Below are 27,390 nucleotides of genomic sequence, written 5' to 3'. Positions count from 1 at the left end.
GGGACAGATTTACAATCATCCAAACTTTCACTTTTTAGTACCTGGTTGCAAATTATTTGCAGTCAATTACAGCCTGAAGTCTGGAAAACATAGACATCACCAGACTCTGGGTTTCATCCCTGGTGATGCTCTGCCAGGCCTCTACTGCAACTGTCTTCAGTTCCTGCTTGTTTTTGGGGCATTTTTCCCTTCAGTTTTGTCTTCAGCAAGTCAAATTCATGCTCAAATCGGATTCAGGTCAGGTGATTGACTTGGCCAGTGCATAACATTCCACTTTTTCCCTTAAAAACTCTTTGGTTGCTTTCGCAGTATGCTCCGGGTCATTGTCCATCTGCACTGTGAAGCGCCGTCCAATGAGTTCTGAAGCATTTTGCTGAATATGAGCAGATAATATTGTCCGAAACATTTCAGAAGTCATCCTGCTGCTTTTGTCCGCAGTCACATCATCAATAAATACAAGAGAACCAGTTCCATTGGAAGCCATACATGCCCACGCCATGACACTACCACCACCATGCTTCACTGATGAGGTGGTATGCTTTGGATCATGAGCAGTTCCTTTCCTTCTCCATACTCTTCTCTTCCCATCACTCTGGTACAAGTTGATCTTGGTCTCATCTGTCAATAGGATTTTGTTCCAGAACTGTGAAGGCTTTTTTAAATGTTGTTTCGCAAACTCCAATCTGGCCTTCCTGTTTTTGAGGCTCACCAATGGTTTACATCTTGTGGTGAACCCTCTGTATTCACTCTGGTGAAGTCTTCTCTTGATTGTTGACTGACACACATACACCTACCTCCTGGAGAGTGTTCTTGATCTGGCCAACTGTTGTGAAGGGTGTTTTCTTTACCAGGGAAAGAATTCTTCGGTCATCCACCACAGTTGTTTTCCGTGGTCTTCTGGGTGTTGCTGAGCTCACTGGTGCATTCTTTCTTTTTAAGGATGTTCCAAACAGTCGATTTGGCCACACGTAGTGTTTTTACTATCTCTCTGATGGCTTTGTTTTGTTTTTTTCAGCCCAATGACGGCTTGCTTCACTGATAGTGACAGCTCATTGGATCTCATATTGAGAGTTGACAGCAACAGATTCCAAATGCAAATAGCACACTTGAAATTAACTCTGGATCTTTTATCTGCTCCTTGTAAATGGGATAATGGAGGGAATAACATACACCTAGCCATGGAACAGCTGAGCAGCCAATTGTCCCATTACTTTTGGTCCCTTAAAAAGTGGGAGGCACATATACAAACTGTTGTAATTCCTACACCATTCCCCTGATTTAGATGTAAATACCCTCAAATTAAAGCTGACAGTCGGCAATTAAAGCACATCTTGCTTGTTTCATTTCAAATCCATTGTGGTGGTGTATAGAGCCAACAATATTAGAATTGTGTTGATGTCCCAATATTTAGGGACCTGACTGTAGATCGGTTGATCAAGTAATAAAAAGGTAATAACAGGCTTCTTCTGGTATCTGCAGGACTTCTACTGTTAATTAGAAAAGCCTGACAGGTCCACATTAGCAGGGCAGCCTGGCTGCATGAAAATTCGTTGTTTCGTGCATGAGATACTGTGGGTGCATGCGCTCCCACTGCATGATGGGGGGAGCGCATGCACAGGTCCAATGGACTCGATGTCCGCCAGCCACCCGTGATCGCTCCACAGAGAGGCACTACAGGGATTTGCAGTTAACACAGTTAACCCTTCGATCGCCCTTCCCTGCCTGTGTCATTTATACATTGATCGTTGCATTTTTTTTTTTAGCACTGATCACTATATTGATGTCACTGGTCCCCAAAAAGTGTCACTTAGGGTCAGATTTGGACAGATCGCCACCATTACCAGTAAAAACAAGAAAAAATTAAAGTCCCTAAATCTTTCACCTATTTTGTACATGCTATAACTTTTGCGCAAACCAATCAATATACACTTTTTGGGATTTTCTTTACCAACAATATGTAGAAAAATACATATTGGCTTAAATTGATAAGGAAATAATTTGTTTTACATTTTTTTGGATATGTATTATAGCAGAAAGTACGAAATATATATATATATATATATATATATATATATATATATATATATATATATATATATATATATATATATATATATATATATATATAAAAATTTTTAATTTGCACTTTTTTTTGTTTATAGCGCAAAAAATAAAAACTGCAAAGGTGATCAAATACCACCAAAATAAAGCTCTATTTGTGTGAAAAAAATGACATCAATTTTGTTTGGGTACAACGTTGCATGACCGTGCAATTGTCAGTTAGAACGACACAGTGGCCTATTGCAAAAAATAGCCTGTTCATTAAGGGGGTAAATCCTTCTGGGGCTGAAGTGGTTAAGGGTTTACCTTGCAGTCTGTGGCAATCAAGTCGCATGAAAGTCAGACCAAAGTAGTGCAGGAACCCAAGTTTCTGCAACAGGCGTACCGCGATTCTATTTGTGCGATTTTACGGCATTGCATCCGGGGGACAATCTCGGCAAAATCGCACCGCAATCGGGGTGCCATAGGAAGTGACTGGGCTCGCAAAGGGATCCCATGATTTGGGATCGAAGAACCATGTTCCAGGATGCCTAGATGTGAACAGAGCATCATTGACTGTCCTGAATCTACAAAAGAAGAAACCTTGTCACCCTAGGCTCAAACGATATCACGGATGTACTGCGGGCATCGGCTCCGGTGTCTGCTCCTCCAGCAGCTTCCTCCGGCTCTAATCACGTGCTTCAAAAAAACACTGTGTTAAATGGACTGTAGTGTGTTTCTGCAAAACTGAAAATGCACTAAAAATGCATAGGTGTGAGCCATGCCTTAGTGTAATTCATGTAATACAGACATAATCAGTTCTGAAATCAACTAGGAGATAAGGCAGGCTTATATAGACACTTGTGCTCTGATATGGAGAGAATACAAGTAAATAATAATAATAAAAAAATGTTTGCATAATTATACCAAACTGCTTCTCTATAAGAATAAAGCTCTGGTTTCATTATGTATGTAACACATATAGGTACAGAACATTTTTTTGTAGTAAAATGTCACTAAAAATCCTCTTTCCATTTCAATCTTCAGACAGTTATGATTTTCTAACACAAAGACTGTAAATACGCCCCGCGACATACTAAGACTAATATATTTTATGTTCCTAGCGGCCAAAATTGCTATCGCGACTTGTGAATGTCCTGCAAGACAAAACCCCTTTTTGATAAAATATGGTGCCCCTGGCGTGCTTACTTACAAGTCCCTGATGTACGGAGTTGACTTCACAGATGATCGATGGAGGATCCCTGGATGGATTCATCCTCCTCTCTTCTCCCCCACTTTTTTTTTCCTTTTACCTTGTCTTTCATTTTTTCGTTTGACAATCTTGGCATCATGTCTTCTCGGTTTTCTTGTCTCCTATCTTACCTAGATATTTTGGTGCATACTTGAGGGCATGGAGTCCCCGATGTTGGGACGATTTTGGTGTTTGGTAGTGGACAGAGCCTTTGATCAGAAATTATAGGACTGGGACTTGCTCACAACCTAGACCAATCTACAGTGGCTACGTTTTAATGTTATGATCCCAGGGTTCTTCTATTTTGCAGAAATATGATCCATAAGGTGGATGGCTGTCCCTTTAGAGGTCATGATGCCTTTATGGCCCGCCATTTGTTCTTCATATCCATACAAGTTTATGTGTTCCCATATAAGTATAATTTATGTGTTCCCATGGGGCATCATAAAAAGCCCAACCTGACTGTTAAGGCTTTCTTGCATCCCTCCCCTCCCCCCCTACTTATGTATCACTTTGGTTACATTCACTGAGCACACGAGGATTTTTCACTGCTCTGCTAAGTGATCTTTTATCTTTTTATGTTTTCAAAATAATAAAAACTATTGAAACAAAGACTGTAAATGCATACTATTTACAATGCTGATTATTATTATTGTATAGGATTTATATAGTGCCAACAGTTTACAAAAGGAGGGCAGACAGTACAGTTACAATACAATTCAATACAGGAGAAATCAAAGGTCTCTAGAGCTTACAATCTAGAAGTGAGGGTCAAGAGATGCAAGCAGTAATAATTGTGGGGGGATGAGCTGGTGAAGAAAATAAAAGTACAGTTGTTAGGTGTGGGCAGAATAGGCTTCTCTGAAGAGGAGGGTTTTCAGGGAACACCTAAAAGTAAACAGAGAAGGAGCTAGTCGGACAGATTTGGGTAGGGAGTTCCATAGGATGGGAGAGACATGGCAAAAGTCCTGGAGGCGAGCATGGGAGGAGGCGATGAGGAGTTAGAGAGCAGGAGGTCTTGAGAGGAACGAAGGGGACGATTTGGTTGGTATTTTGAGACTAGGTTAGTGATGTAGCTGGGGGTAGAGTTGTGGATGGCTTTGTAACAAGTTATTATTAGTACTTTGAATTTTGTTCATTCAGTGAGTGGCAGACAATGGAGGGATTGGCAGTGAGGGGTGGAGGACATTGAACGGTTGGTAAGGTGCACGAGTCTTGCAACACCATTTATTGTGAACTGAACCGGGGATAGTCTATGTAAAGGTAATCCAATGTGGAGGGAGTTGCAGTATTCGAGGCGAGAGATAACCTGGGAGTGAACTAGGAGCTTAGTTTAGAGGTGTCACTGGTTAGGAAGGGGCATATTTTGGAGATGTTGCATAGGTTGAGGTGGCAAGATTTTGTGATTCTCCATTTTGTAGGTTCCGTTCTCAAACTTCCATCACAGATAATACAAGTGACACACAGGATTGATACTCACGTCTGGAAATGACCTTCTGTAGAATTCCATGCAGCTCGAATGCCGAGATCTCCTTATCCTGGGCAAGAGAAGATAGGACTGTCAGAAAAAAAAGGTGGAAGAGATCGAAGAAGCCCATGACCCAAATACTCACATTCAGCCCATGAGAGAAATATTGACCAGACTGATTGTGGGCCCAGACAAGTCAGCTGATCCACGAATACCTCTAACGCTGTATAGGGGGGCCACATTTATAAGAGAATTATACAATGCATGATGCTAGCAAAGTAGAAAAGAATAATCCGATTGGTTGCTAAAAGCAATACTATCAATCTGAGACAATGGGGTTGATTTACTAAAGGCAACCAAGTTCCCTTGCAAAGCACAACTACCCTTGCAAAGCTTAGTGAACCTGGTAACATTTCCCTTTGCAAAGAATATCCAAACAAGTGCAGGAAAAATAAAAAAGCAGCATTTTTGCACATGTTTGGATGATGGAAGTCAGCAGGGCTTTGCCTCATTCACTAAACTCAGAGGAAGATTCCCTTGCAAAGTGCAACTTCCCATGCAAAGTGAACAGTCTTTAGTAAATCAACTTATGTAAGACCCATCGGATATCCTTCAATTACAGAATACTCAGAGTACAAACTGTTCAATTAAGCTCATAGGTTACAAAACTTGGCAGAGTCTGTATAGAACACTCTGCCATGTTCCTTAGGTTTAACATATGAGCTAGCTAAACACAGCAAACCAGGAATTCACACTAGAACAAGAGAGTGAGGGATAGAGAAAGATATAGGAGAGGCTGACAATGAGAGGGGGGTGGTAAAAGTCAGAGGATGAGAGAAACAGAGGACGAGAGAAAGAAACGGAAAATAAGAAGAGAATGGAGGGGGAAACAGGCAGATGTAGAACAGTAAAAAGACAATAGAGTTCTTTACAAATATTAGCGAACATTTGCACAGTCTGGCCATGTACAATCAGAAGGTTTACTTGCTTGGGGGGGGAAGACTCGGTCCTCCCTATATCAAAGGCACAAACATACAAGTCTACCCAATGCCAATATGCATGGTCATACTGATGCAACTGCTGAAGGACTGAAAAGGGTAAGAGAAAGACAAAAGGGAAGATAAGAGATAAGAATGGTTTGGAGGACTGAAGTAAGAAGATCCTGGATTGGCCAGTTAAATAACAGATTTTAATCAAAGCTTTTTTTCATAACCAACTCAAGAGGTCATGTGCATTTTCAAGGCACATGCAGGATGAAGCTAGCAGTAGGCAGCTGTGATAAGCCAAGCGAGTAGAAAGGAATAAGATAAATAACTTATAGAACAGATCTTATATATGCCAAATGGACTAGACTAATCAAGAGAACCCATGAGAAGGTGATTAAAACATTCTATGTAAGGGACTTGGTATTATGAGGGTATCATGTGGAAAAAATGTAAAATAGGTCACCTTTAAAAGGTAAGTCCTATGACTACAGCGCTCCGTTAATAAAGCTAGGAAAATATGACAGTGGTAGCAGCTATGATGGCTTGGCATCTTTAGCCCCCTGGGGATAGTTATATATATCATATTTATTATGGTTTGATACAGACCAGTGAAAGCAGCTAAATGACTTTATGGTCAAAAGCACATGGACTTCTCTAAAGTATTGTGTTTAAAGCGGGAGTAAACCCAGTTTCAAAAAACACTTACATTCCCGGCATGCCGGAAATGCCAACGTTCATATTGGTTGTGCTCTCAACCAATCTTTCAAACCATCCAATAGCTGGTGTCATAACTGATCACATGTGCAGCATTATGGCAGTTGAAGAATTATTAGAGGCCAAGATGGTGGCTTCCTTGACTGAAAACGATAGAAGTGTTTACTTCCACTATGTGAAGTGACTCCAGTAAAGGGCACTGGTAATGCTACAGCATATTAAGACACTTTAGACAATTGAGCACTTCTAACCTTGGGGCAACAACTTGGGGAAGACCCTTTTCTGTTCCAGCATCACTGTGTCCCTGTCCACAAAGCCAGCTCCATAAAGACATGGTTTGATGAGTTTGTGTTGGAGGAACCTGAGCGGCTGGCAGAGATCCCTGACTTCAACCCTACTGATCACCCATGAAATGAATCGGAACACTGACTTTGAAATATTTCAAACATCAGAACCTAACCTCACATATGCTGTTTCAGCTGAAGAGGCACACATTCCCAAAGATACATTACAAAAATCTTGAAAGCCTTCCAGAGGGGTGGAGGCTGTCATAAAGGGCAGAAACTCCATATTGACACCCACATTTTTGGGTGTCCCAATTAGCACACATAGATGTGCCCACAAACTTTTGGCCAAATAATGGAGCCTTTCTATGGACTACCAAAAAAAAGCGATCGCCCAACCTTCTAGCTACTTTTGCAGTTTTGTTCAAACCTGTGACTTGTACTGCTTCCCTTCCATGTGTGGGCCAGGGGTATATATTCTAGATTGCTAAGCAGTGGGTCACTCAGTGTAGCAAATACAGCATATAGCAGTAGAGGACAGCATGGGCAGGACAGTAGCTAGAAAGAGCACACAGCGTAAGAAGCAACCATACCTCTGGTGAGATCTATGCCAATTGAAAAATCAAACCAGAACACAGGGTTAGTTGGAAAATGGTGGATGAAGCTTCAAAACTAAGCCAGTATAAAATACAGGTCTCTCACCAGTGTCTCTTGTGCATATGAGAAAAACACAGTGGAGTTGATTTACTGATTTACTAAAACCTAACAATACAAAATCTGGTGCAGCTCTGCAAAGAAACAAATCAGCTTTCATTTTTTTTCCGTCAAAGCTTAATTGAACAAGCTGAAGTTAGAAGCTGATTGGCTACCATGCACAGCTGCACCAGATTTTGCAGTCTTCAGTTTTAGTAAATCAACCCCAGTGTATTGTTAGTTTACACGTGGTTTAAAGCTGGACTCCAGGCAAACAGCTCAAATACACTACTAAAATACATATATGGAACTTGTTTTACATGTAAATTAATTTATATTTCTTACCATCCAGTCCTTAGATTTACACAGTGCTGCCAGGCAGCAGAATCAGGCTGGTGACTTAACGTTTCTCTGATGCAGATAAGCAATGCAGCTTGGTCACCTCTCCACCCCTAACATGGATAGTAAAGGAGCCTACTGGTTAGCCATCCCTCTGCTCTCCATTCTAATTAGCATGTTCCTTGCGAGGATATATGCATACAGCCAGAGCCATCTTAAGAGCATTATAGGCCCCTGGGCAATACAGTGCACTGGGGCCCTGTCTACACAATCACGCACGAGAATAAAAATGCAAATTATCAATAAGGGCACAGTGGCTGCGTTTAATGGCACAGTGGCTGCGTTTGATGGGCACAGTGGCTGCGTTTGATGGGCACAGTGGCTGCATTTTAAATATTAGCAAATCTATTTTTAATGTAATGTATTTATTGGTATATTTTTATATCTGCCTGGAGTTTGGCTTTAAAACCATAATTGCAAAATTTACCCAAAGGCAATTTTGTACACAACTCTCACATTTATACATGTTGGCTGTATAGACCTATAGATTCCTAGTGGTTAGCTTTAGATCAGGGACCCCTGCTGATATAAAATGAATTGCAGTATAGATCAATCAATACACAGCACTACAAACCAAGAAGCACCACCTGTATCTTTAAGGAGGAAGGTACCCATTTCTCTTTACTTATATATTTGCATAGCTGAAACGTGGTTACTAACCCTTCAGTGACTGCTGTTCCTCTCTGCCAATCCCTTCACTGGCTTCCCCTACCCCACCGCATACAATTAAAAATACTAACCCTTAACATGCAAGGCCATCCACAACATTTCCCCCAGCTACGTCACCAACCTCATCTGCAAGATATCACCCAAATCCTCCTCTCTGCTCCTCCCAAGACCTCCTGCTCCCTAGTTCCCTTGTTACCTCCTCCCATGCTCGCCTCCAGGACTTCTCCAGAGCCTCTCCCATCCTCTGGAATTCCCTGTCCCAGTATTTCCATTCAGCCCCTACCTTTAGGTGATCCCTGAAAATGTCCTTATTCAGAGAAGCCTACCCCACATCCACCTAAGGACTGTACCCAAGTCACCTCCATCAGATCATCCTCTGCATCTATTACCTTTTGTACCACCTCCCCCTCTCTTTAGATTGTAAGCTCCATCAAGGCCCTCCTATTCCTTCTGTACTGAACTGTATTGTAATTCTACTGTCCCTCTACATTGTAAAGTGCTGCATAAACTGTTGGCACTATAGAAATGCTGTATAATAATAATAATAATATTTGCTGCTCTGAAGGAATGGAAAATGACATGTGTATCTGTGTCTTTAGTTGTGTTCAGTAGCTGTGTCAAGAAATAAATAATCAAATTTTCCATCATGTCTGTGTATACTAATTAATCTTACCCCACCCACAGACAACAAATAAATAAAAATAAAATAAAGTCCCAAACAAAGCCCCAGTAACAAAGAGTTCTCATAAAGGAACATGTAATGTATAGAACTCACCTCGCCTGCCAGCTGCAGAAACAATTTTCTAAAGTTTGCATCAATATGATCTTCACTGAGATCCGGCTAAAAATAAAAAAAATGCTGTGACTACAGTCCAGATTATACCCAGAACCATACTGTAAACACCACCATTGTCACTACACTGTTCCTATAAATACTTAAATGCTAAAATAGACTCTGATGTGCTTTCCTTTTCTTGCAAAGATCTGTGCTCTGGGCGCCCCCTGGCACTGGTCCCATGATCAAATGCCTAGGAACTGGCCATATGATCCCTGCTGAAGAGCAGGATAATCCAGGGTCCCTTCTGCAGAGATCATGTGATGTGTGACCTGTGCCACAGTATTTGATCACATGGCTGATACCGGATGGCACAGACTTGATAGAATGATAAAAATATCATGAATCTTTCATGGGTCCGGTTTTGGTGCAGAGACCAGTGCGGTTTTAATTCGGCGATTCAGACGCGATTCAGGTGGGAAATTGACACTGAAATCTTGAAAACCTGAACTGACTGAAAAATGCACAGAACCCTTTTAAAATTTGCATGGCAACCAGCCCATATACACTATACTGTTAAAAGTATTGGGACATCTGAATTAACAAGCACGTGAACTTTATTGGCATCCCAGTCTTAGTCCGTAGGGTTTAATATTGAGTTGGCCCACCCTTTGCAGCTATAACAGCTTCAAGTCTTCTGGGAAGGCTGTCCACAAAGTTTGGGAGTGTGTCTATGGGAATGTTTGACTATTCTTCCAGAAGCACATTTGTGGGATCAGGCACTGATGTGGACTAAAAGGCCTGGCTCACAGTCTCGCAGTCTCCGGTCTAATTCATCCAAAAAGTGTTCTATCAGGTTGAGGTCAGTCAAGTTCCTCCACTCCAAACTCGCTCATCCACTTCTTTATGGACTTTGATTTTTGCACTGGCCAAAATCATTTGATGGAGGGGGATTGTGGCATGAGGTTGTTTTTCAAAGGTTAGGCTTGGCTCCTTAGTTCCACTGAAGGGAACTCTTAAGGTGTCAGCATACCAAGACATTTTGGACAATTTCAACTTTGTGGTAAGTTTGGAGATGGCCCTTTCCCGTTCCAACATGACTGCATACCAGTGCACAAAGCAAGGTCCATAAAGATATGGATGAGCGAAATTGTAGTGGAGGAACTTGACTGGCCTGCATAGAGTCCTGATTCCAACCCTATAGGACACCTTTGGGATGAATTAGAGCGGAGACTGCGAGCCAGGCCTTCTCTTCCAAAACCAGTGCCTGACCTCCCAAATGCGCTTCTGGAAGAATGGTCAAACATTCCCATAGCCATACTACTAAACCTTGTGGACAGCCTTCCCAGAAGAGTTGAAGCTGGTATAGCTGCAAAGGGTTGGTCAACTCAATATTGAACGCTACAGGCTAAGACTGGGATGCCATTAAAGTTAATAGAAAGGCAGGCGTCCCAATACTTTTGACAGTATAGTGTATATGTGAACCAGCTCTATTAAAAGCCAGTCTGGTTTCACATGTTATGTGACTCGGACAAAACACATCCAATTCGCATATCAGTGAACCATTTGGGAAACTAAAAATGTAAGCAATATTTGTAGTTAATATTTCGAGGTGTAAGCTTTCAAAAAACATTTAATGAACAAATCGGTCATGTTGAGATGAGTGTAAAAATCATACACTGTAGACATATATACTGCTTAAATATCGGGATATATGTCCCCAAGAATTGTGGTCAGGGGATTACCTACCCATTCTTAAAGTAACCGGAGGACAAAACGATGGTGCACACAGGTTATTTTTAGCCTATTTAAAGTGAAGAATTGTCTCCACTGCCAAAATGGTTTACAACAAGTTGGGACATTTATGTCATATTGAGGTTCCAATGATCACCCTCTAGAGGAGTCAGCAACTGTCTACATGTCACAAGCAGTGTTCAAACCAGATGCATCAATTGCGATTTTGAAGCGGTTCATACCCATCATATTTAAATTCTTGCTACTAAAAAAAAAAAACTTACATAAAACACTTTATTAAAACTATATCATTTATAGGCAACAGCACTTTAGATGGCTACCAGATAAATGAACTGAAAAACAGAGTAGGGATCTCACAACCTCCATGCCTGTGCAGGGCTGTATGGAGTTTTAAATAGAAAAAAAAAAATAGTCAGAAAATAAACAGCTCCTGCTGTGCTCTATTAAGGTACTCTGTAATGCAAATGCAACCAAGAGTTTTAAAATGAAGATTTTGTATAAATATAAAAATGATATGAAGTACCAATGTGTGTTTTTTAAGACTTTCAGCAGCTGGTTTAATCATTTACTTAGTATGCAACCTCTTTATCTTTTAAGCCTTGCCTGTTCCAGTTTAACTTTAATGCCATGACTGCAGCCTCAGGTTTCCTGTTTCAGGGTGGCTCCTTTCTCTTGCTGCATCCTATAAAGTCAGCCTTGCATGCAGGGGCTAGAGTTGTGTCTCCCCACACTGTTTGCATCAATAAAAACACACAGCCTGTATCCAATTATGGCAAGGCACTAACCAGCTCCCCCCTCCAATATAACAGACTGGCTTGAGACTGCACTGTCCCTTGTTAACCCTTTCTGATGAAGACCAGAAGTTCAGGGAAGCAGCATTAAGAGAACAAGACCCAGCAGCACTGAGACTTGTAAACTGTAAGTGCTTGGGTAAGAATATTAATAAATAGTTTATGAGGGAATGTTCATTTTATTGTGTTCAATGTGTTAAGCTAAACAAAACGCAGAGGGTTCAATACTACTTTAATGTGAATAATATATTTTAAAAGATATAAAAGTAAATCTTACTTCCTCAATGTTGGCCTCGATCTTATCATCGACAACCCTGAATTAAAAATTAAAGAAATTAAAGAATTAAAATTGATCAGTTAGTAGAGGTTAATTAAACAATGCATGAAACTATGGGTGTAAAGGGGACCGAAGTCTTGGGTGTAGAAGGCTCACTGGTGATCACACCAAAAGTCTCTCACTGGATAAATAATTACCCAATAAACCCCTAATTACAAGGACCAGGACATATAAAAAGGAGCTCGGGGAAGCGTCATAACACGGCGCTTTTAACCCATTCTTTGGGGTTAAAAGCGTCTCACTAGCAGCCGAACAGCAGTAAAGCGCAGCTAAAACGAGCGGCGCTTTAGCGCTGATGTGCCCGTGGCTCGGCATGAAAGGGGCCTTAGATGTGGACTGGTAGACTATACCTGTTGACCTTGCTAGAAATGAAGTGTCCTTGTCACTTCCTGAAAGCTCAATGCAATTTTCCTTGTCTAAACAAGTAACTCTTCCACTCCCGCATTGCAGAGAAGAAGAGGGGAAGACAAGTCCAGCCGGAGTGACAACCATGGCTGTTGTCATAGATGTAGTATGGTACTTGAACATAGCCATCCCAGGACAGGAAGTGTGTTTTACTTGCATGATCACCAGGTGAAAAACAAAAATAAGCCTGAATATTTTATATAAATATATTATATATAATATATATTGCCACATTTCAGGCTTCAAACATAAAGATATAAAATTTTTATTTTTTGTGAAGAATCACCAACAAGTGGGACACAACTGTGAAGTGGAACGAAATCTATTGGATTTTTGAAACTTTTTTAACTAATAAAAAAATTAAAAGTGGGCCGTGCAAAATTATTCGGCCCCCTTGCGTTAATACTTTGTAGAGCCACCTTTTGCTGCGATTACAGCTGCAAGTCGCTTGGGGTATGTCTCCATCAGTTTTGCACATCAAGAGACTGAAATTCTTGCCCATTCTTCCTTGCAAAACAGCTCGAGCTCAGTGAGGTTGGATGGAGAGTGTTTGTGAACAGCAGTTTTCAGCTCTTTCCACAGATTCTTGATTGGATTCAGGTCCGGACTTTGACTTGGCCATTCTAACACCTGAATATGTTTATTTGTGAACCATTCCTTTGTAGATTTTGCTGTATGTTTGGGATCATTGTCTTGTTGGAAGATAAATCTCCGTCCCAGTTTCAGGTCTTTTGCACACTCCAACAGGTTTTCATCCAGAATGATCCTGTATTTGGCTGCATCCATCTTCCCCTCAATTTTAACCATCTTCCCTGTCCCTGCTGAAGAAAAGCAGGCCCAAACCATGATGCTGCCACCACCATGTTTGACAGTGGGGATGGTGTGTTGAGGGTGATGAGCTGTGTTGCTTTTACGCCAAACATATCGTTTTGCATTGTGTGCAAATAGTTCGATTTTGGTTTCATCTGACCAGAGCACCTTCTTCCACATGTTTGGTGTGTCTCCCAGGTGGCTTGTGGCACACTTTAGACAAGACTTTTTATGGATATCTTTGAGAAATGGCTTTCTTCTTGCCACTCTTCCATAAAGGCCAGATTTGTGCAGTGTACGACTGATTGTTGTCCTATGGACAGACTCTCTTACCTCAGCTGTAGTTCTCTGAAGTTCATCCAGAGTGATCATGGGCCTCTTGGCTGCATCTCTGATCAGTCTTCTCCTTGTCTGAGCTGAAAGTTCAGAGGGACAGCCAGGTCTTGGTAGATTTGCAGTGGTCTGATACTCCTTCCATTTCAAATGATCGCTTGCACAGTGCTCCTTGGGATGTTTAAAGCTTGGGAAATCTTTTTGTATCCAAATCCAGCTTTAAACTTCTCCACAACAGTATTACGGACCTGCCTGGTGTGTTCCTTGGTCTTCATGATGCTCTCTGCGCTTTCAACAGAACCCTGAGACTATCACAGAGCAGGTGCATTTATACAGAGACTTGATTACACACAGGTGGATTCTATTTATCACCATCAGTCATTTAGGACAACATTGGATCATTCAGAGATCCTCCCTGAACTTCTGGAGTGAGTTTGCTGCACTGAAAGTAAAGGGGCCGAATAATTTTGCACGCACCACTTTTCAGTTTTTTACTTGCTAAAAAAGTTTAAATTATACAATAGATTTCGTTCCACTTCACAATTGTGTCCCACTTGTTGGTGATTCTTCACAAAAAATAAAAATGTTATATCCTTATGTTTGAAGCCTGAAATGTGGCAAAAGGTTGAAAAGTTCAAGGGGGCCGAATACTTTCGCAAGTATAAATACTTTCGCACTGTATATATATATATATATATATATATATATATATATATATATATATACACACACACACACACACATATACATATACACACACACACACACACACACACTATTATGTACATTCATAACTGAAGCATTGACTGTATAGGGCCCCGTGGTTTCTAACAGCAGCCCTGGTGACAGGTCCACTTTAACAGATCACAGTTCTTGTGCTGAATGTCTGAATTTGGCTCTTCTGCAGGCTGGCAAAACCTCAACCGCAAACCAGGTCATTATCATGGGATACTTACTGTGACTCTGCACTCTTCTCGGAGAAAACCCGTATACAGAAGTCTCCCACTTTATGGGGCTCGAAGGTGGATGGTACAATTAAATATTCTCCAGCTGGCAGCCGGAATCTGTTCAGAACCTCTCTGAGATTTATGAAGGTGTCTGAGCGATCTTTGGCCTTGTTCCGCAGGAAGAAATCTCTGTTCAGGTGAACATCAGTCTGTCCTCGCAACTGCAACAAAAGCAGAGCACCCACCAAAAACAAAAATGTGGCTTTAGATATAGTCACCACTTCAACATCGGGCCTATTCTGAGATTTCTCTCCTACATTTAAATATTTTTTTTTTTTATAGAAAATTACTTCGAACCCCCAAACATTATATATTGTGTAAGCAAAAGCCCCAGAGAATAAAATGACAGGTATTCCGATATTATTCTGTCTCATGGTATTCGCATAGTGCTTTTTTTAATTGCTAATTTTTTGGCAAAAAAATACACTTTCATTTTTAATGAAAAAAACACAATATAATATCCAATTGCTTGGGAAAATATAATGATACGCCAATTAGATACCAAAAAGTCACACTTTAAAATTGCAATCGCCCGTGGAACGGAAATCTCCATAGGTGATGCTTTAAAAGCCTTTACAGGTTACCAGTTTAGAGGCTGGCACTAAAATTATTTCCCTCCATCTGCCGTTCAGGGGCAATACCTCACATGTGTGGTGCGATTGCCGTTTACATATGCATGTGGGACCTAAGTGCATGGTCACATTTGCGTGTGAGCTCAAGGGAAGGGGCGTGCTTTACATTTTTTTTTTATGATTTATTTTATTATTTATTTATTTGATGGACAACCCTAGTCATAGCATGGACCATGACAGGTCCTCTTTACGGACAGACCTGGAGTCTATTAGACTCCAGATCTCTTCTTAGGACTCCAAAGCATCTGATCAAACCACAATAGGTTTGATCAGATGCTTGTTCAAGCCGGTAATGACTTGTTTACATGAGGCCAAAATTGGAAGTGACAAAATCCTCCTTGCTTCCAGTTTCTGACGTCACACAGCGAGAGGAGAAACCTCAGTTCCTCTCACTGTGTCCCAGGAACCCGATGCCACCGGTCACATCCTTACCGGGCTCCCTGATTGCACGGGAGAGCCCTGTAAAAGGTGGTGGCAGGAGGGGGGGGGGGGGGTGGGACCACCTTTCGCCACCTGTAAAAATAATCCAGCAGCTTCTTAGCCGATAGGATTACTTTTATAGTGAAGAGAATTGCCGGCAAAAGAAAATGTTCTCGATCATTGCTGAAGCTGCATTGATGACCGAGATATCAGCCTTCCAATCCAGCAACATACTGGTAAATTGCTGGTCGGCAAATGGTTAAAATGCATCTAAAGCCAAAACTACTTTAAAAAATAAATAAAATAAAGTAGTGAGGGGTTAGAACCAACTCCCAGGTTCTTATTGCTGTCTGTGTCCCCATTGGGGAGATAAACCCTCTATATTTGTCCTGCCGACCATGGTCACCAAGACAGGAAGTGATGTGAAATCCAGAAATGTACCGGTGGCCTCAGAACAGAAGGGCATAGGCTTCAGTAACTACCTGGCTTTTGGAGATTTCCTCTGATTTTCTGTTATGCCTCAGGGGCAGGAAGTAGGGAAATCTTCCCACTAGGATATGGACAGCCAAATAAAAGAAAAATGCATTATATGGGATCTAAAGCTGGCCATATACTGAACAGTTTGTCAGAAACTGGGCAAATTTTGATCATTTTGTGGCCCTCCCTGCTGCAGCTGCTGTCAGGATACAATGTCTCAGCTGGAGGGCTTCTTCCATCCACCCCATTTGTGTGAATGGAGGAATCTGTTTTATTTTGGTTTGTTTTTCAGCCCATTGAAGACTACTGGAACTTGACGATTTACCACCAGGATTAAACAGAGGGATTTGTGTATATAGTACTCCATGACTGTCATATATTTACACTCACCTTCTAAAATAATAAAATGTGACCTTGATCTAGGCAGAAAATGATAAAATATCAACATACCTGGGGTGGGACCTAAAATTAGAAATAATAAAGTGGGAATTATTATATGTCAGTAACAAATGTGTAAACACAAAATCTACATATGACGTATGTCAGGAACATTGTGTCATTTAAAAGCTAAACTTACCTAAACAGAGGAAAATACAAATTAAATTTAAATGAAATTAATTACTTATGAGGGAGCTACTGAACATGCCAACATATTTGTATTTCTGTCTTTCCAGTCCAGAGCTTTGCACAGCTCTATCTGGCAAAGCAGAGGACCTTATTATTCTTTGCTGCAGTTCAGTAACACTTACTTGCCCCCCCCCCCCCCCACCAGCCTATGACTGGACAGTGAATGGAGAAATAGGAGACTAATGAGCTCATCTCTCTGTCACTCTGCTCCCTCCTTCTATCAGCATGTACTGCAGTACAACTAACCTGCTCCTTGTGGGTATATAGGCTCCCGCAAAGTCATCAAGACTAAATAAAATAACAAAGATGCATTTTTCAAAAGATAATCCTGGCCAGATATTGACTGAACCCACCAGTGTCCAAGTAAAAGTGTATGTTTTTGGTATGCTGACCCTTCAAGTGGCACTGGTGTAAAAATAAATAAGAGTAACCCACCTCATAGATGGCAAAGCCAATAGTGTGCATGTCCTCTCCCACTTTCCGTGCTTTCCTCCGATTCTTCTGCATCAGACCCACAATGAACGTGCAGCCTTCCTCTCCATCATCCGGATCATCATCCTCCTCATTCAGCTTTATCATATACTGCGGGTTCATCCAGAAGGTGTCTGTAGAAAGAAACATCATTTTTCCATGTACTGTGCTACTGCTATAATACTACAGGGTATGGTTTAATTAAATCTGTGACCAAGCTATAAATATTTAGGTATTTATAAATAAGTAGTAAATGATCTTTAAAAAAAAAAAAACAACACTCACTAACCTCTGTAGCTGCAGGCACTGTGGAGCAGTTTATTAGCAAATTTCACAGCAGAAACAAGTAATTTCAATTCATTCTCTCAGTAACATAGCGTTTGACGTTAATGCATTCTATTGCCCAGATTTCTGGCCATTAGAGTAAATTTCCCCTGAGTTTAGCAAATCTATTCATGGCAAAGTGGGAAGAGGAGGTGATGCGCACCGATCGAAGCCCATTTTTAACTTTTTGGGCCAGATATATTGATGGTGTACTGTTTTTATTGGAGGGTACCACTTCATTTTAATTAAAGTGGCATTGATTTGGGGCTCTGTTGGAAGCATGCAAAGAACACTGGCGGAGCTGGATATGGAATCGGTACTATACATGGAGTGCACAAGCCTAGCCCAGCAGCTCATAAATGTGGAGGAAATATCGCAACTGTAACCTACAATATCTTAACCTAAATCAGCAGCCAAAATAATAAAGAAGCTAAGACTCCTTTTCTCCCTGTGACCTACCTGGGAAATTCCGGCACCCTCCAGCAGTGGATCCTCGCCTCCACATTCCGTCCATCTTCACCAGACTCCACTTCTTGTATTTCTCTGAGCTCAGGGTGTCGGGGGTGAGATTACAGATCTCCAGCCTGGAGTAGTGTCTCAGGAAATCATCAAATGACATCCTAGGAGGGAGAGCAGGAAATATATCATATGCACTGACATACTCGGAAATCAGAAAACAGAGGAGATTATAATCTAACCTCCTGCTGTAATTATGTGGATACATTTTACATATTAAAGTCTGTTTGTTAAAGAGTCAGCCAAAGCATTATCCAGATTTACCTCCCATACCTCCTCTCTCGCCCTCTAGAGCAGCCTTTCTCAACCTTTTATACTCAGAGGAACCCTTGAAATCGTTCTCGGGTCTCGGGGGAACCCCTGCTAAAAATTAGAAGTCTACAACTCCTAATACATTGGTGTGATGGTCAGTGGGAAGAATGGTCCTTACACTTGTGGTCATTGGGAAGAATTACCTCCTTACAGATAGCTAAAAAGATCAATGGTGTCAGTGGGAACTTATCTTAGAGGCAGAAATTGCCCAATGCTGAAGGAACCCCTAGCAACCTCTGGAGGAACACTGGGGTTCCATGGAGCCCTGGTTGAGAATCACTGCTCTAGAGCATGACGCCACATTATTCTTTTTGTTTAACTTGTTCCTATAAGGCAGTGGTCTCCAAACTGCGGCCCTTTGCTTGCCTTTTCTGGCCCTCAGGACACCATTCCTCCTCCCTCTGACATCAACAGAAGGAGTATTATTCCTCCCACTAACCCCAATGATGGAGCATGAATTCTTCCACTGATACCAATGACGGGCACTATTCCTTCCACTGACACAATAATGGGGCACTATTCCTCCCACTGACACCAATTATGGGGCAATATTCCTCCCGCTGACACCAATGATGAGGCACTATTCCTCCCCACTGACACCAATGAGGGGGCACTATTCCTTCCACTGACACCAACGATGGGACCCTATTCCTTCCACTGACACCAATGACGGGGCACTATTCCTTCCACTGACACCAATGATGGGACCCTATTCCTATCCCTATTCCTTCAACTGACACCAATGAGGAGGCTCTATTCCCCCCACTGACACCAATGAGGAGGCACAATTTCTCTCACTGACACCAATGATGAGGCACTATTACTCCCGCTGACAACAATGATGGGGCACTATTCCTTCCACTGACACCAATGAGGGGGCACAATTTCTCCAACTGACACCAATGATTAGGCACTATTCCTCCTACTGAGGACCATCCTCAGAAATGAATGGGGCTGTGGCAGATGTGAGCACTAGGCACTGGACCCAGCTGGGATGTTTTCCTTGCGGGGGGTGGGGCTGCACTGGACGACTACACCATGGGCTTATGTATACAAAAAATATAAAAAATCGATGTGCAAATGTCAAATCATTCACACTGGCTCTATAAATCTTCACTATCATTTTCCTAAAATATTTCTATCCTAGGATCATCATCGCCATCTGGTGGCAATAATGCAGTTTTTAAATAATTCAATCAGGAAAAATGCTGCATTGTCACTAGATAGCACTAACAATCCCTTAAAATGTCCTATTATTAAAATTACAGTGAAGATTTGTGGAGCCTGTGCAAATGATTGGCACATCTGCACTATGGATTTTTTTTTTTTTATAGACCTCTTAAAGCGTAGTTGTCCTTTGCAGATGAACTCCAAAGCTCCAATCAAATATAAAAATAAAAAATAAAAAAAAACACCAATCAATGCAGTTATATATTCATTTAGGACCCAATCAGACTATAGCTCTGTGGTACTGCTTGAAGCTAAGTGCAGTGCATTTTGGTGTCATTCATTTTTAATGGCACCGCAACGCTCTTAGCCAGCGCACCACAAGGCTTGTGTCATTTGGTCCTGGCGTACATTTAAATTGTGATTGGAGTGCCTGGAGAAAACCCACACAGATTGGAGATGAATGTGGGACCTCAGACAACCGTGCTACCCACTGTGTACACGGCTCCACCCAGATGTGTACTGCATTATTTTATGAATTATTCACATTCCAGCTGACTCAAATGTCCTATTTTCTAGAAGAGGACGCTGTAATTGATTGTATCATATGAATAATGCAGACATAGTTTCCTTCCTGAGCTCCTGAAGAACAGTCATATTTATATTGATTGCCATGGGTACCATCCCACATCCTACCAGTGCAAATATGTAAACTCCAAAATTTTGAACTGTTGCTATGGGCAACACATCATATAAGGAATTACTTCTGGAAGTAACCATCATTCCAGCAAAAAAAAATTAAAAATTTGAGAAAGTATAATTTCAAAGGTCGAAATTGAAATATGTGTGGGTGTGATATATTCAAGTTGTGTTATAGTGTTTATTTTTCTATTGAACTTAGTCTAAACTTTGGCCTGGCCCCATATATCCTGTTATTAGTTTTATTTTTTTCTTGTTTTTTTTTTAACCACACACAATTTTGGCTTTCTTGGACATATTGGAATGTGGTTACACATTTTTACCAGCAGAGGGCACAGTTTTCCACCCGCTATCTTGCCAGGAATAATAGGAGTGCTATTTCCTCCTGGCAGAGAGAGGTGGAGTGATTCATGAATGTTTCTGCGGCTATATTCATGGAAAAACAAGACACACGGCTTACTCAGTATAGAATAGTAAACACACAATCCATGATATTAAGATTTTACTTTATAATTTTCTGAATGCAGTTCACTCTCAGATGCATCCATCTTGCATTTCAGATGCTCCAACGTTTTTTTTTTCTGATCTCCTTTAAGCTGAAATTTGTATCCCTATTGACTTGTATGGGAAGAAAAGCATTCCAACTCAGAGACCCGTGTACACAAGTTGTTACGTTATACCAGCTGCAAGGACTTACTGCATTTTGCATTGCCAAACAAGTTCTTTGTATTGTGTAATAATAACATTTCCAACCAAAACCTCTGTGCAATCCTTGTTAAACTGATAAAAATTCAGCTTTCAGGTCCATAGTATGTGAGAATAAAGAGTAAAGGTGCATCCACAATGGCGACTAGCACACATTGCAAATTCCAGATGCAAGCATCTACAGATTCCTGTGGCTGAAATGACAGGTGTGTGCAGAGTTCAGCCATACAAAGCAGTGACAGGCCGATGGCGGCTGCAGCCAGTACCAGGACAGGTTCATCTATTGCCCAGGGAAAGGATGTGGGACTGCACCCCCCTCACCCACTGCCAATGCATGACATAGAACGGATGCAGCGCCCCAGGGCCCATTCTCTGCACCCTTTGCTCTGGCTGCGTAAGGTTGGCATAGAGTGTGCTCTGGTGAATGGTCAATCGCTTGCTTTCTAGCAGTTAGAATGTAGTTGCACAGTGGAGTGTGCAGTAAGGGAGCACCCCTTCTCTACCACTACGCCCTGGACAGCTGCCCCTCTTGCCCTGCCCTTATCCCAGCCTTGGCTGCAGCTATCTGACTGTTGACACAGACAAGGATTACCAAAGTTGAACTAAAGGCAAGAATAGTCATTTAGGTTCCAGTGGTCCGACACCTGCGAGGTAAATGGAGCTGAACTTGCACAACCTCATGTACATTCTGCAGAGCAATGTGGGTAAATCAGGTACGTTTATATTATTGCAGAAGAGACATTGCATGTCTCCTCCTGCAATAAAAAGCTGCCCGTTTGCAAATGTTTATTTTATTTTTCACAAATTCACCAGTTCCACCCCACAACAATCATATGTCACTAACCATGGATACTCTCTGGCTGTAAGAACAGTCACTGATACATAGAGCCTCTGTCATGGCTGTAAATACAGTAGCTCTCCATAGAGAAGTACAAAGACCAAAATAAGTTGTAATAAATATGTTAAAATTCAACTTTAAATATTTCCAATGCTATCCAAAAAAAGTTTACGGCTTTAGATAAATTCAAGGTTTTCCCATTGTTCTTCCATGACATAGGTTGCTTGCAGGTTGAGCCTTTATGATTGTTCAACATTACTTTTCTAATGAACATGAAACCATAACAGAGTCTTCATTATGTGAAATGTTTGGATTTGTCTGCTAATCACTAATCAGCAGAACATACATGGCAATGTACAGAAATATCTAATGTGAACATCTCATTAGCTTTATTAAAGGAGCCTGGTAAGTGTCAAGCAAGTCCAGATTACCAGCATCGTAGACCAAACCTTTAATTTCATGATTTCACTTCTGGTTAAGAAGAAGGCAAACATACATCAGCCGGCCTAATTGGGAAGTCAATGCAAAGCAAACAGGAACACGTGCAGCAGTGTAAGCAGGATTCCTCAATTCCCCAGGGCACAAAAATTAGCACAAGTAACTAACAGCAAAAAAGGGTGCTGACTTAAAGCTGAACCCTGATATATATAACATAATGACTGCTGCAGTGGTCCCCCTCCATACTGTCTGCAAAGAATATGCAGGTAGGCTTACCTTATTCTTCATTCTGCACAGGCTTCCTCCTCCCGAAGCTGCATCCCTTCACTGTTCCGCAGGTTGCAAGCATTCTGACGTCATCATGGGCATTGCAGGACCAGCAGTCCTGCATGGTACATGAGGACCTGCCTACTTTCTAGAGCACTGGACAGCGGAGGAGAGTGCCAGCTACTGGAAGAGTGAGGAATAAGGCAAATATAGCTGCTTATTCCTCTACACTAGATAAAACAAGCATTTAAAACTTGCATTGTAAGGGGAGAGGGAGCTGAACTCATCCTCAATGCAACTCAGTAATGTTGGGCCTGGGAAAACCACAGGAAAACTTGGCATTACTGAGTGTACTCTACCTGGCTGCTGCACCTGTCACAGAGACAGGTACAGCGGCTGAGCCTCTTCAGTGGCATCGATTCTTTAAAAGTGCAGGTTCAGCGTCACTGTGCACAGTGCTACCAGTCACTGCCCCTGCCTGTGATAGACACAGATGCAATGCAGATATATATTAATTAAAAAAAACATTTAATATGTTTTTAAATGAACCTAGCATAAGTAACTAAGTTTGACTTGGTATGAGACTTTAATCCCCTGTACAGCAGAGCTCAGACTCAGGAGAGAGAAGGGAGGTAATCAGATATGATGTAGTACTCACGTTGTTACAAAGAACATACAGACATGGAGAGAGAGCAGAGTGATAAGCCCACCAGCTAGCTTCTGCTCCTTCAATGTCCAATCACAGGCTTGGGGGAGAGTTAAAAGAGAATTATGGTCAAACCTTTGTTGCCTTTACATTCTTTTGCATTACAGGAGTACATTTGCTAACCCAGCATCAGATGATAGCAGGCTATTGTCGGATCTACTCAGCTGCCTTTGCTCCAACTGATCAGTGGTCATGTGAAGGGTCAGCTCTTTGTCTTAGAGAACGGAAAATTTGCAGTGCACATGGATGCTGCAGCATTAAGGTGAGTATGTAAGTTTGTGTTTTTAGTAACCCCGCAATTCTCCTTTAAGCTTTATGGATATACAATAACCATACATAATCTAACATGTACACTAACCATATATAATGTAGCTCATTCCTTTAGATCAAATCTCAGTCACTTACCAGAATTCACCATCATTACATCGCTTAATCAGTCTGTCCCTCACACTGGGATCCACAGAATTCCACTCACTGGAGCTGGAGGTGGGGAATAATAAAAAAAAAAAAAAAAATAATAATTAAAAATAAATCCATATTTAGCGATAGCTACTTTAATAGGATAACAACATGGTCACCGATTAGAGGTGGCTTTTGACCTTCAAAAATTCAGAGCTATGGTGGCCATAAATGGCTCCTGCCCCCAAACATCCCAATACGTTGTTCAGGCAAGAATGGGGCTACCTGGAGCCCTTCAAAGTGCTTGTTATCACAGATATCTCTTACTTTCTGAAAACCCTCCATGTGATAGATGTTATCCCACAAACCATGTATGCCATGCATGTCATGCATGCTTCATGAGTGTTGAACAAGCAGCGCTACCAGAATGAGTAGATTTATCATTCTCTGCCTGTCCATGACCAGCATGAAAGCCGACTTGTCAAAACATTAATGCCTATACTCACACGCCCAGCGGCTAAATGTACCTGTAATGCGTCTCCACCCAGGACCACCTATGGTAGAGCATGGTACATGCCCCCCTGCTTTCTCATAATGCAACGCTCATCCGAAAATACAATACAAATACAACACATGACATCACTTCTAAAAAAATGTTTTCTGTTGTACGAGAATTTTTGTAACCGCCTCATTTTTAATATGAGACTAGCATCCAAAAAAAAAGATGTACGATCATTCAACTGATAATCTCATCACGTGTACCAGGCTATAGATCAGTAATGGTGAACTTTGGCACCCCAGATGTTTTGGAACTACATTTCCCATGATGCTCATGCACTCTGCAGTGTAGTGGAACATCATGGGAAATGTAGTTTCAAAACATCTGGGGTGCCAAGGTTCGCCATCACTGCTATAGACTATGTCTGCCCACTGTCCAATGCAATATACTACATGCACTGCTAATTTGTATCTCTTTAGTGTGCCCAAGAGTGCCCCAATCCCTTTTCAGCCCTATTAATGTTTCTAATGCCTACCCCTTCCTCATTCTTCCAGAACTGACAGGCTGCTTAGACACCAAGCGCTCTTTGAAGGGGTTAGTGTCACATGTTGTTCCCCATACCCAAAAAGTACTGAATATTTCTGGCTGTGGGGCCCAATGTAGGTGGATGAAAGGTAGGGAAGGTATAGGTTGGTGACATAAATTAGATGTAAATTGTGGTGCTGAATGTTCTATGTACAGTATGTTGGAGCTCTGTCGTCCTCTCAGCAATGGCCCACTTTACTAATAGCTTTGTCTTTCTGTTAATGCTCACTTGTCACTCCAAGCACCCGTCCACTCCACGTCTCCCCATGGATTGCGGATTCTGATGAGCTTTTCCATCCTTCCTCTGTAGTCCACCTGTTAAATTAAAATTGCTTACAAATTCAAACCATAGTGCAAAAAGGCCAACCTATGGAAAGGAGGGTATCTCCAAGAGAACAATGGGCAGGGAGGTATTTGCCTATTTGCCTGTCTTGGAAGTAGTCACTGGGGCTGTGATACTACCTTATGGGGAAGGCAAATAATATAGTCTTCAAGTGATGCCTAAACCTGGAGCATTGCTTGTGATTATTAGACCAATTATGGCCACCCTAAACCAAATAAGAATGTGATGTAAAAAATATAGGGAGATTGTTAGTGAACATGAATCAATGTTAATAATAAATGCCAAACTAATCCATGTACATTAGTGAAATATTTGTATCTTTTTTATTTTGGGTCCATAAATGCCATTTCTGGAAATGCCCTAGAAAATAAAATATTGTCAAAACTCTAGATTTCAAATCTGAGAATATTTCTTATAGCGGACGACAGGTTTTCAGTTGCCACTTGAAATTTTGGCTGGATACTTTGAAATGGCCGTAAGAGAGCCTCATCTAGCGATGTGCTCCTCGTCTCTACTACAGAAGAATAATAATAGGAACAAAAGGATGATACAGACATTTCCCATAGACACATCAATCCATGGAGACCAAACGTTCTTTAGACTCTTTGATAAAAGGGACTTAACATTATTCTCTCACAGTACCCACCTCTTCTGCGGCGGTGACGGAATAGGCGTGACCTTTCACCAGTTTCTGGAAGGTGATCGCCTCGGTCTCAGCGGCACTTGTGATCTGTAAAAGAAAAGGTAACAAAAGTTCTTCCACATGGCTGCACAGAGACAAAGCTCTCATAGAATATTAAACAAAAGACAAGAACAATTGTTGGCTCTTTATTTTTATCTCCTCATGTACTGTCACGGAACTCACACTCCACATAGTCGCTTTCATCTTTTTTAGAACCGGCCAAAACAATCCTTTTGAAAATGCAAAGAAAAAAACTAATAAAGATTTTCTTTTTCATAGAGCACTTTTCATTGATGGAAGCTATAGTACAGCGTCTATCAATAAAGGAGTGGTGCGGAAAGTAGGGGCATAGTCGGCACTCTTCTTGACAAATGCCTATGACAGGCTTCTATTAACCCCCGCAGCACCGGAAGATTACCGCAGCAGTGGTATGGGGTCAGAGGACCAGGATAGAAGCCACCAGCCACTCTCATTAAATATAAGTACTACTGTGCCTTGTACAGATTTAAAAAAAAGTAACAAATTACACTATATTGTCAAAAATATTGGGATGCTTGCCTTTACACACACATGAACTTTAATGGCCTTGTTCTGTAGGATTCAATATTGATTTGGCCCACCCTTTGCAACTATTACAGCTTCAACTCTTCTGGGAAAGCTGTCCACAAGGTTTAGGAGTGTGTCTATGGGAATGTTTGACCATTCTTCCAGAAGCACATTTGTGAGGTCAGGCACTGATATTGGATGAGAAGGCCTGGCTCGCAGTCTCCGCTCTAATTCATCCCAAAGGTGTTCTATTGGGGTTGAGGTCAAGTTCCTCCAGGGGCGTAACTATAGGGGGGTGCAGCAGTCGCGACCGCAACTGGGCCCTGTGATGCAGGGGGCCCATGCAGCCCCCTCTATATATGGCCGGCAGCAGTATAGGCAGCTAGGGGTACCAGTGCACCATGCACACGGGTGGCTGAAGGTGGAGGGTGACTAGCAGAGCTCCATGCTCGATTATCGCACTCGCTGCTCTTTAGTTGTGCATTCCCCGCATGACCTGTGTCCTCGGCCGGCTCCTCAGAGTACCCCTCTCCTGCTCCATGCATTGCCGCTCAGTCCGACGTCTGTTCTCCCCAGCCAGGGACCCCTTCTCACGTGGGGACAGGGACCCCTTCTCACCTGGGGCAGTAACTTCATCTGCCCTGGAGAAAAGGACCTCATCTCTTCTGGGGATAGGGACCCCATCCTGCCTAGGGACAGTCCCCCAATGGGGCACCTAAAAATAAAAAAAAAATAAAATAAAAAAAAACTACTGATACCAGTAGTGGAACTACAGAGCTCAGAAAGGTCATACCTGTGACCACGCCCTGGAGTTCCAGCGCCGGACTTGGAGGGAAGGGCCCTGGCTGGGGTTCAGGGGGGCCCTTCATGGTTTCTTGCATAGGGGCCCTTAAGGTTCCTAGTTACGCCACTGAGTTCCTCCACCCCAAACTCGCTCATCTATGTCTTTGTAGACCTTGCTTTGTGCACTGGTCCAAATCTTTTGGTGGTGGGGAGATTATGGTGTGGGGTTAGGTTTG

At 41.8% G+C, this 27,390-nt stretch overlaps 1 protein-coding gene across 1 annotated transcript in view; it reads right to left on the bottom strand.

Annotated features, from left to right (window-relative positions):
• LOC143987228 (calpain-2 catalytic subunit-like) overlaps positions 1–27,390 on the bottom strand; it is a 110,858-nt gene that overhangs the window by 25,726 nt on the left and 57,742 nt on the right. Inside the window, exons 6-15 of the mRNA XM_077485816.1 lie at positions 25,790–25,873; positions 25,030–25,115; positions 23,723–23,797; positions 18,129–18,289; positions 17,310–17,479; positions 16,698–16,709; positions 14,668–14,879; positions 12,104–12,140; positions 9,281–9,346; positions 4,773–4,830 (exon numbers count right to left, since the gene is read on the bottom strand). Coding sequence (XP_077341942.1) covers positions 4,773–4,830; positions 9,281–9,346; positions 12,104–12,140; positions 14,668–14,879; positions 16,698–16,709; positions 17,310–17,479; positions 18,129–18,289; positions 23,723–23,797; positions 25,030–25,115; positions 25,790–25,873 — 961 coding nt within the window. The remainder of the gene's footprint in view (positions 1–4,772; positions 4,831–9,280; positions 9,347–12,103; positions 12,141–14,667; positions 14,880–16,697; positions 16,710–17,309; positions 17,480–18,128; positions 18,290–23,722; positions 23,798–25,029; positions 25,116–25,789; positions 25,874–27,390) is intronic.

The sequence above is a fragment of the Lithobates pipiens genome, unplaced genomic scaffold (genome assembly GCF_037356315.1).
Source record: "Lithobates pipiens isolate NorthernLeopardFrog02 unplaced genomic scaffold, aLitPip1_a1.2 Scaffold_18, whole genome shotgun sequence".
Classification (NCBI taxonomy): Eukaryota; Metazoa; Chordata; class Amphibia; order Anura; family Ranidae; genus Lithobates; species Lithobates pipiens.
The sequence above is the reverse complement of the archived record's forward strand: the minus strand, read 5'-3'. Positions and strand labels throughout refer to the sequence as shown.